Source organism: Syzygium oleosum, unplaced genomic scaffold, assembly GCF_021117445.2.
Source record: "Syzygium oleosum isolate NSW1041296 unplaced genomic scaffold, Sole_v2.1 Sole_v2.06, whole genome shotgun sequence".
Taxonomy (NCBI): Eukaryota; Viridiplantae; Streptophyta; class Magnoliopsida; order Myrtales; family Myrtaceae; genus Syzygium; species Syzygium oleosum.
The window spans coordinates 9620124-9631066 of NW_026607490.1; the positions used below are offsets into that span (position 1 = coordinate 9620124).

Consider the following 10943-nt stretch of genomic DNA (forward strand, 5'->3'; position numbering starts at 1 on the left):
TGGAAGGTTGAGGATGTATTGAGACATCATGGAACACAGCACCACGGTGAATCAATGTACCTGCTACTCAGGAAATGGAAATAGTGAACAGCCCGAGGCTAAAACATGCAAAGATTCTTCTTTTTGCTGCAAATGAAAAAATGCGTATGTGGGCAGTAATGGCTGATGGATCACCTTTTTGTTACGCTTATGGATCATCTTGATTTGTTGAATAAGATACAAAGTGGAAGGAGTTCTGGCCTTCTAGGCACACAGCAGATAGAGCAAAACAGGATCTTAAACTTCGCTGGAAGAAAATGAACAACTGCTTGAGACGCATGTTATTCTGATTGGAAATACATACACATGTTATTCTGATCAGCCAAAGTTGTTTCAGAGAGAAAATAGCTCTGAAATGTTGGCTTACCGTAGATGTTGCACATTTGGTATGGGTAACTAGCATGTTTGCCCATAACTCTGGATCCCTCTTTTGCTAGCAAAGGCCACGGTAGTACTCACCAGAGTCGTCCTTACCAAACGTGCAATTAATAGAGGGTCAACAGATCAATGTGATGTGTACTTTCTAAGATTTTTGGTAGCCAAATCCAATCACAGTGAAATTGAAATTTCGGTCCACACAGTGGTAGAGATTGACATTGCAACTGCCACCACATGCGATGCATCGCAAGCCCTCCTTATAATAGGTAAGACTCTGCTGATGGAAGTGATGCTGTGGAGCTAGTTCTTGGATGCACAACTAGCATGCAATCCGAGTTCACATAGTAAGCAAGAGAACATAATGTGAGTGCAACTTCTGTGACGAGGCATAGCAACAGATAATATTTCAGAGTGACTGTCGTTTGGCGGAAAATATTCTCCTTTTGGAAAATATTTTCCCGGAAGTCATTTTCCTGGAAAATGTTTTCCCGGAACATAATTTTCCGGTGTTCGCGATCAATATGAAAAAGTTTCGGAAAATATTTTTCACCGGCGACCGGCGGGGCGGCGGCGGCCGCGCGACCGGCCTAGGCAGCGGCGGCCGGCTACCACCGCAGTGGCGGTGGCCGACGACCGGCGGCGGCGAGCGGCCGACAACCGGCGGGGCCGTGGCGGCGGGCGGCCAGCGACCGGCGACCAACGGTGGTGACCGGCGATCAACTTCCTCTCCCACGGAAAATATTTTCCCTCCCATGGGCAATTTTGCCTTCAATTTGGGGGAAAATGATTTCCTCTTTGTGAAAAGAGAAAATCATTTTCCTCAAAATAATGAAGGATTTGGGGGTGGGGAAGGAAAATGTTTTCCCACGGAAAACATTTTCCGCCCCCGAACACCGGAAAACGAGGAAAATATTTTTCGGAAAAATATTTTTTCGCAAACGAACACAGCCTAGTGTGCGGACAGATTTAATTTGATGTGATTCCATGGGAACTTGAACATTATTTATACAGTACATTTACAACCCAAATATCTCTCCTTTCATTCATAGGCTACTGCTGCACGTCTTGTCTTCAGTGCCTCCAGCTTCGTCATCAATTCCTCCAGATTCGCTTTCATTTGGTCCTCTTCTTTCTGTACGCCTTCAATTTCTTCATCCAGGTCTTCAAGCTCAGGATTTTCTCCCACTACATCCAATTTCACCAGAAAAATGGCTCAAGTTCCTTCAGATATTGTATGCGAAAAGATCATAAAATGGTTGATGACGACTGCTATGAGAGAGTAAAGTTTATGTGCATATGCTTTTTGACTTCTACGCAGCAGATGATACATACTTCATGTGCTTTGTAAGTTTCATAAACTAAAACTTTGACAAACCTCGGTTCTAATTTCTTACAAACTTATTTTCAACTTAAGCTAATTATTAGGAGATGTCTGTTTTTGTATTCCATTATTTGATGCATTAACTTCTTGCTTTCGACCTTTTCTGATCATATTCATTTCCTCCAACCCATACCCAGAGGATTAGCTTACCGGAGACACTGCACATACTACATGAGCAATCAACTGGCATTGTTCGCAATAGTAAGCTCAAAGCTCCGGATCCCTTCTTCGCTCGCAAATGTTGCAGTAATACTCACCAGAATCATCTTCAACTGTTGATTCGGGGAGGGTCAACTCATCAATGTGATGGTTGCTTTTGATGGTCTGCGGTAGCTGAAGGGAGTCCAAGTGAATATGCACTTTGCACAACTCACAACTGTAGAGGTCAACCGCGCACCTCTTACCGCAGGCTCTGCATTGTGAGTTGGAGTTGCTGTTTCTCTAAGAATAAGTAAGACCATGGGCATGGAGGGGGTGGTGCTGTATCTGAGAAGGTATTCCGGTGGCGCACGACCGGTGAAGGTAAACGTTGCATCGTTCACAACAGAAGATGGAAGTGGAGCCATGGATACTCGAACTGCACACATTGCATTCGAGGGGATTGCACTGTTCGCTCAACTTTCGCTGGTACAAGGCATGACGATGAAGGAGACGTTCAAGAATATACATTTGATAGATAGCTAGAGAGAGAGAGAGAGAGAGAGAGAGAGAGAGAGAGAGAGAGAGAGAGAGAGAGAGAGAGAGAGAGAGAGAGAGAGAGAGAGAGATGGTCCAAGAGCAAGGTTGCAACGTTAACCTAAACAATCGAGCATCTCAATACCTATAAATAATAAGAAAGTTGGGTGGGATGGAACTTTGTCTTTGTGTCACATGGTCGCAAAGTTGCATCTACTCCCACTTTCCTTGATAATAATTAGATTGGACCTGAGTAGGTCCTTAAAATGTTGAAGGAGAGACAGATGAAGGAACTCTTCGGTATAGCGAAGGGATCTCCTTGTGAGTTTTCTTTGTATTCCTTCTCTCCCGAAAAGAAATACAACGGGAGAGAACATAGGGACCTGTAGGTGGCAAAGGTAGAAGCCACGTTAGCTTCGGTTGCCTATTGTCGGGTTAGTAGATATAATAGCCTCCCGCGCCAGAGGTAATGGAAGGGAGCTTCGACTTAGGCTTGGTTGCTTGTGCTAACGCACAGTGTCTAATAAATACACTAGATCCGAACAAGGCTCCACCTCTTTGGCCTTGCTTGAAGCAAGCAAGGCCAACCCTTGCTGGCCTCTAGTGAGTCTTGCCAGATCCCGTCGAGGGTGAGCCTCGCCAGTCATCACTTGTGGTTGATCGCCGCCATCGCCTAGGCTCAGCCGACCAGTGGAGGAAGAAGAAAAAAGAAAGAAAGAAAAGAAAAGAAAATTAATTTTTTTAAAAAATTACAAAAATTGTCTACGTCAGCGATCTTCTTTGGCCAGATGGACAATATTGGCATATTGTTAAAATGTTTAGGACTCAATTGGTCAAATTGAAAGATTTAGAACTGAATCGACAAGAGCGCAATATATTTAAGACTTTTTTCGTAATTTTCCTAACAAAAATATTTAGGTCTCCTACTGTACTTATTTCATGAATTGGCGTCATATTGTAACTTGGGCTTGTTAAGACGTATTATATGCAAAGCTTATCCTGTTATTGCGGAGTTAAATGGAGATATACTTTTTGAAGAAAAAAATTGGACATACACGTGGAATATTAACCTATATGATTGAAAACTTGTGAAACGTTGGATCTCCAGGGTTTGGTGGTGACTAATTAGGACTAGGAATCAACAAGCTACATGGATCAGAAGGCTTTTGAGCCAGTGAGAGCAACACTTGATAACCGTTTCACTTATTGTAGGATTAGGAATCGCGTGCTTTATAATCCAAAGAACTTCTCAAATTCTAACCTAGTTCATTTCACAAACGACATGTCACATGAGAACAACAATTCCAGATTCACCTTCCCAAGTAACCCCAACTTCTTTTTAATGGAGCAAGAAGAGCGTAGTTCGAGGCTCATCGGTCCGGACCCTTCCCGTAGAACCACCATTCGCGCTGTCGCCAGCTGAGTTCATTGGATCGGCTGTGTTACTCACTCGTCACTGGACTCGGGGACGATGATGGCGGGATTGTTGACAAGGAACTCTGGTTTTGAGGTTTTCAATTGCGCGAGCGCTTTCACGGAAATCAAGCAGCTCCCATGTCGGAACGACGGCTTCGATCTTTTCCTTGATGAAGACGCTGGAGGAGTATCTCGGCTCAACTGAAATCGGCAGATGGAGCAGCTCGAAGGAAAAGAGGATAGACGTAAACAGAACGTACTTGCTTAATTTGCAAGATGTTTAGGAATTAGGACCTTTTCCTTAAAATAAGTATAGAACAAACGTATCAAATACGTATGAGGCTTAGTTTTTCATCTCGTACATCAAATTAAGTATCATATTATACATATCCGTATATTTTTGGGCTCCGGTTATATCCATGGTCATTCATATATCTCCAGATAGCTACGATCTTTGAAATCTAAATCCATAACATATTCAAGAATTCTAATTCATCGACATAGGTTTATTCTAGAACACGCTGTAGAATAAACAATGAAAGGAACTTAATAGGAAGTTCACATGAAGTTGAGCCACGTGAGTATTATATGCTTATTTAATAGATTAATGGATAGATAAATATCTGTAAGTTTTTTTTGTTGATTTACAGAATTAAGATAAATAGCTGGCCAAAAACATGGGATGCAAATAAATAAGTACCTTAGACCGTTCTGGGACAAAAATTAATCAATTAAAATTCTTTTATGAGTGACTTTCAATAGCAGAATTAGGATCGAACAGGCCTCAACCACAATGGACCCATCTGTAGGTCTATTTTGCAGGCAACAGCAATCATTTTTATCTTTAGTTCACTAATAATATCAATGCATGGTATTGTCTTAAGGCCTATCAAGAAGCTTTCAAACAAAATTTAGCATTGACTATTATTGCTTGTATAAGTTAATTGAGTTCTCGAGGTGGGAACACCTTATTATCTGACGTTAGACAGTAGATTTATTTTTTTAATTAAGAATTTATTTAGCGACATATGTGATAAACATGTCAACAAAAAAATCTAAATATGTGATATGATAAGCCAAGTTATTTAAATCAATTAGGACTTACAATATTTAAAGAACGACTTTACTGGGAGTCATAATTAGATTAGAAGATATAAGGATCTAGGAATCACGCGGTGTGGATATACAATCCTCCTGACCAAACAGAGGGAATTCTTCATATACTCCATAACTAAGTTCTTTCAGTTAATTATGTCTCAGGACAACTTGCATTTTAGAGGGATCTTCCCGACGAGATCGGATTCCTCCGTGATGGCACAACGTCGACCAAATCGTTCCGCGCGGTTGCTGGCCCATCTCACGGATGGACCGAGAGACGATGGCGGTGAAGAGAGTACTTGCAATCTTTCCAGCGGAAAGACCGCTCTCTAGATAATCAAGGAGGTTCACGATCAGGATGACAGCCCTAATTTTTCCTATTTCACGACAACGCCGGAGGAGTGTTTCGGCTTGACCATGAAACCAAAATTGATCAAGGGAGCGGCGCCGTCGGAAGGAAAGGAGCATAGAGTCAAGGAGAAGGGAGGAAAGTCGGTCTCTCGTCTAATCGATTTGCAAAGTGTTCATATATAACTAAAAATTTGATGACTATTGATTTTTTTTTGTTTATGTTTTGTTTGCAATTCTGGTGTATTTAGATTTTACTCGTTATCGGGGAAATTTTCGTGTTTCCATTATTTTATTATCGATGCATGTAGAGCTGCATGAAATATGCGTACGAGGTGAATTGGCCATGAAATATGTTTCCGTAGACCATGTTTTTATATAATCCACTCCATCGGAGCGACTTACTTATAGTAACTTCTCCAATTGATTCGCTAAATCGAACTGTCACTTTACCTTGAACTCGAAAAATACGCCGAAAATCCATTTCGATATCAATATGTGCGATAAAAGAATGAAAGGGACTCCGCCTATCTATCGATTTTCTGCTGGCTAGTAGTAGTCTCCTATAAATCAATTTGATGAACCGATTATGGAGCTACTTTGTCAGCGGATGCATAGTTAAACCTATACTATGTCGAAAATACGATGGTGCAAATAAATGTCACTAAACTCGGGCGCTGTAATAATTATTTTTCAACAGCTCTAAGTTCATCAAAAGCAAAACTGTTTTCAACTGTAAAAGAACCAAAAAAAAAAACTGTTTTTTCAACCGCTTTTCAAAGAACTTGGCGCCCATATATAAAGAGATCGGCACTTGCCAGTTGAATCTCCACAAGCCATTCTATATTCTATAATACTCCCAAGAGTATCAGAGAGAAAACCCTTCACACAAGAGCTTAAGTTTTCCGTAGAAGCCACACGAGTTTCTCTTCCTTAGAGAACCGAGAGGATTCTCCTCTCTCTGATCCGATGGAAAGAGCCCCGGATTCGCAAGGGGCGAGCGGCAATGGTGACGGGTCTGGAGAAACGTCGACGCCGTCGCAATCGCGCCCGCGGCTTGATTTTTCAGTACCGGGGTTTTCCTTGTTTACCGAAGCTTCAGAGGACATTCTCGGCTTGCGAAGAAGAGATGCTGCTGATCGAGCTGGAGACGATGGAACTGCGAAGGAAGAGAATGTTCCCGATGATGATCAGACGGCGACGGTCCAAGATCAAGAATCAACTGAGGGATCGCGTCAAAGGGTAGGCGGCGGTGATGTTGTTGATGTTCCAAGGGAAAGGGTTGGCGCCGAACAAGAGCGGGAGAATGTCGTTCCCGATGATCAAGCAGCGAGGGTTGAAGGTCAAGAATCGGCAGAGGGATCGCGTCAAACGGAAAGCGAGAATGTCGTCGCAGGCGAAATGAGCGGAATCAGCAATGCTTTGGAAGATGAGCAACATGAAGAGGACACTCCTGGTCATGATGGTGATGGAAGGTCGACCATGATTTATGATCAAACTGATACGAGTATGAGGGAGTGGCCATTAGTCGGGTCCAAACGTGGAATTGAAGATCGAAGCGCGGCAATTCAAGGCCAAGAATCGATGCAGAGATCGCAAGCGAGGAGGGGCGATGGTGATGCCGTCGCAAGCAAGAGTGCCGTCGCCGGCGGATCAACGGAGACGAAATGGGGACAACTGTTTGCGCGTTTAGTAGAGGATGGTGAGAAGATGAAGAGAGCCAAGGAGCAAAAGAGGGAACAAAGGAGACGGAAGCGAGATGGAGAGGGACCGCAAGCTCCTTAGCAATGTGATGCAGTAATTTTCTTGAAATCTCTCTCGCAAAAGGATGATGATTTTAGGTTTCTTTCCTCGTGCATTTCCTTCGTCGTTTAGGGTTTTGTTAGGCACTTCCTTAGTTGGTTTCTCTTTGTGTGAAATCGATTTTCATGGATGAATTTTCTTGTGGAAATAAAGATTTGGCCATGGATGAATTTTTCTTGTGGAAATTATCTTCTTCTTCTTCTTCTTCTTCTTCTGATGATGATGATGATGATGAAACTGTATCGTGACTAAAGGTTCTCTTTATTGGCAATATACTTCCCACCATTAAATTTTTGTAATGGCAAAACCAATGAAATATTGTAAATTACAACTTTATTTTCTCGAAAAAAAGAAAGAAAGGATACGTTTCATTATCTATTTTCTCTCGAAATGAATTGTCGGTGTAATAAAATCAAAGGCTATTTTAGTCTGCTAATTAAATTCCTCTAAAATAGTGGCGACCGATGACCGTAGTCTTAAAAAATGAGAAGACTCTAGTGAAAAATATATGGGTTTAATTTGATAAGCATTGGAACAATACAATGTACTCCTTATTTATTTATTAAGTGACAATCAGTTGTTTGACCTTATTCTAAAGAATGAAAAAAAATTGAACTTAAGAAGGACAACTCCATCGTTTCGACGTGCATTTTGTCTTCACTTTTTGACTATATATATACAAATAGAGGTGCCGAGTGTTTTATTCGTGCCGTGATTTTTTTCCTTACCCTCGTTTTTTTTTGAAATGAAGTCGGGATTCATCGACACGAGAGGGGGAAGCCGTTGGATGCTTGAAAAGCCATTGATAAAGTATTTATATGCTAATAGAGTGATTTGAGTAAGACTAAAGTGAGATTATGTTTTCACTTTTTGGAAACCTCTATTAATAAAGAAAAACTAAAGCAATGTTGGTTTTGACCTATTGAAACTTTGTCCTCTGCGTTTTCTAGCTTGATTAGCGAATTCTATCTTAAGTTATATAGGAAAAAGCTATATCAGTTAGGTATTAATCTGAAATATATTTCCGACCTTTTTTTTGGTCGATAATATTTTTCCGACTTCGCATAGTTAACTATTTAACACATTAGAGCAGAAGACAAAAACATCCCGTGCCACATGGTAAATCCTTTTTTAGCATTATAGAAAACCTATCAATAAAGTGACTATAAAAAGTATCGAGTCTTTCTCTACTTATAGATGAAAAAAACTTGAAGGATACTTCTATCATGCTGGAAGAGAAGATGAATTTATCCAAGTACTACAGGTATGAAACGATGAAGAAAAGAGAAAATATCTCGAGCCCTATCTGCAAGTGAATAAAAATGATATTCTCGAACTATATATAAAAATTACAAACAGAGGAAGAATTTGATAAGATTATTTATGGAGCTGCAAGTGATCTAAGCAATTATGTTTAGGAAAATATTTTTCAAATCGTTCATTTTCTTTGAAATAAATGGGCCTTATAGAATTAGAATGATTGAGAGACTTGTACATTGAAGCCCTATTCACTCGGCCCCCGGGAAAACGGCTTCTTTTTTCCCTTTCTTTTTTACACCTTGCTCCGATAACAAGGCCACTAGGGTTCTAATATCTATTGGAGCAAGGTGAGAAGAAAGGAAAGAAAGAAGAAGAAAAGGGAGGAAGACAAGAGGTCATCAACGGAAGCCAAAGTGAGTTTTTTTTTTTTTTTGCGGTTTGCTTTGGTCGACTTTTGATTCAGGATTTTTCGTCTACACTGTCAAAATTGTCAACTTGGCCATTGAGGAATCTCTCATGAAGAAACGAGGTTGTGCTCGACATTTGAGTTCAACACAACTGGGTCAAAGAAAAAAAAAGAATAAGAGAACGTTAGATGTAACTTGTATACTCTGACCAAAAAAAAAAAGTGACTTGTATACTTTCTTTCTTCAATGGACACTCAGTTTTTCTCTTCATTGATACCAAAAAATATTTGATTAGTTTTCTTGATATAAATGAAATAACTAAACTGCTTTTCAAGAAACTTGGCCCTCTATAATCGATCAGCACTTACAAATTAAAAACTCCACGGGCCAATATGAATTTATATTGGTTATCTTTAAGAGAAATCTCCACATTGAACTTCAATTGTCATTACTAATTAACATCTTGTGAATTCGCAACCCGTTCGTTTCCTAGATCTAATGGAACGAGCCAGCCACCAAGTAGTCATAAAAGCTACGTATTAAGGAGGAGAGAAATTCAAAGTAAATTCAACATGACTAGATGATTATAAAGAGAGAGAGAGTGAACATTATATGCAACTTATATGCTAGATATTCATTTTTATTAATTGATAATGTGACGGCCCAAGCCAAGCGGCGGAGCGCAGGGAGGAGGGATGGCGGTGCGTCCGCACCATTACCCTGGACGTGCGCAGGGAAGTGGGGTACCTCTCTTATCCCACATCGCCTAGGGGAGAAGTTCCGGGCTAACTTATAAGACTTGGGGTTCTATATCTATGTAACGCGTTTTAAAGCCGTGAGGGTCAGTGGGCCCAAAGCGGACAATATTACATAGTGTAGACTCGGGGTATTATAGGTAGTATCAGAGCAGACTTCCGATCCCGTGTAGGCCCATAGCACAGGCGCTATGCCCGTAAGGGGTGGAGAGTGTGACGGTCCAAGCCAAGTGGTGGAGTGCGGGGAGGAGGACGCACCCACTACCCCGGACGTGCGCAGGGAAGTGGGGTACATCTCTTGTCCCACATCGCCTAGGGAGAAAGTTCCGGGCTAGCTTATTAAGTTTGAGATTCTATAATTGTGTAACACATTTTAAATCCGTGACGGTCAGTGGGCCCAAAGCGGATAATATTATACAGTATAGACCCGGAGTGTTACAAAAAAAATTTCGATACTTGTTAGAAAAGCAAGTAGGTTAAGATGGAGAGACTTGAGTATGAAAGGAAGACCAATCCGTGTTATAGCGGTACATGCATTCACCAATTAGCCAGTCACGTTTACCTTAAGTGGTAATGGTCTGATTATGAATGCTTGATATAGTCAAGCACACCTTTTGAGTATAAAGTACAGTAAAATCGTTTATTGTGGCTTCTACATAACCTTAACCAATGCGAGTTTAGTGCAAGTATACTCCATGGTCTTTCGACCAATATGCATGTATGATTGATCTGTGTAGAAATTGCTTGTGAGTGATAGATACTATATCTATGCCGGATGTATGAGCATGGTGATTGTGTCAAGTCAATCAAGTTCATGCCCTAAACTATCCGATCCTGCAATCAAATCATGGCCATTCATCTGGACTAGGGCTTGGGCATGTCCTAGGCTGCTCAATTGAGATTGTACGATTTTCATTTGGAGTGAACAAGGAGCGTCATCTTCCTTGCTCGGAAGCGCGGTTACCGACCTTCAAGTATTCCACATTCGGACAAGCTTATTGCACTTCATCCAGTGTCGTGCAAGTCGCTCTTCAAACGGAATCAAAATGGTGCCATCAATAAAGCCGTCCTTGTCCTTTGTGATTAAAGCCCATCGAAATTCCTATGACCAAACGGAGGAGTAATTCTCCAATCCCGAGAGTTGTTGCATAATGAGGAGGTCGCCTGGTTCCAACCAACGGACCGCTGGTGACGCTTCCAAAAGGAAAAAAACTGGTGTTGAAAACTAGGCCGGGTTCGCCCAAAGACCCGACGGACTCGAACTGGTTTGGTTTGGAAAATGCTAACCCGATCCGGAGACCGGATTGGGTTCAGTAGTGAGAGGTGGGCCTTCTCCTAGTCCACTATTCTCAATATAGGCTCTTTCCATAGAGCCCATTGGAA

At 41.4% G+C, this 10943-nt stretch overlaps 1 protein-coding gene across 1 annotated transcript; it reads left to right on the forward strand.

Annotated features, from left to right (window-relative positions):
- Positions 1 to 6199: 6199 nt before the first annotated feature.
- LOC130138537 (uncharacterized) lies at positions 6200 to 7242 on the forward strand. The gene has a single exon (XM_056312803.1). It carries the CDS (start codon positions 6305 to 6307, stop codon positions 7118 to 7120), a length of 816 nt encoding a protein of 271 aa, XP_056168778.1. The 5' UTR covers positions 6200 to 6304; the 3' UTR covers positions 7121 to 7242.
- The last annotated feature ends 3701 nt before the right edge of the window (positions 7243 to 10943 follow it).

Coding starts and splice junctions, on each gene's coding strand:
- LOC130138537 (XM_056312803.1), top strand. CDS start 6,305: ATGGAAAGAGCCCCGGATTCGCAAGGGGCGAGCGGCAATGGTGACGGG.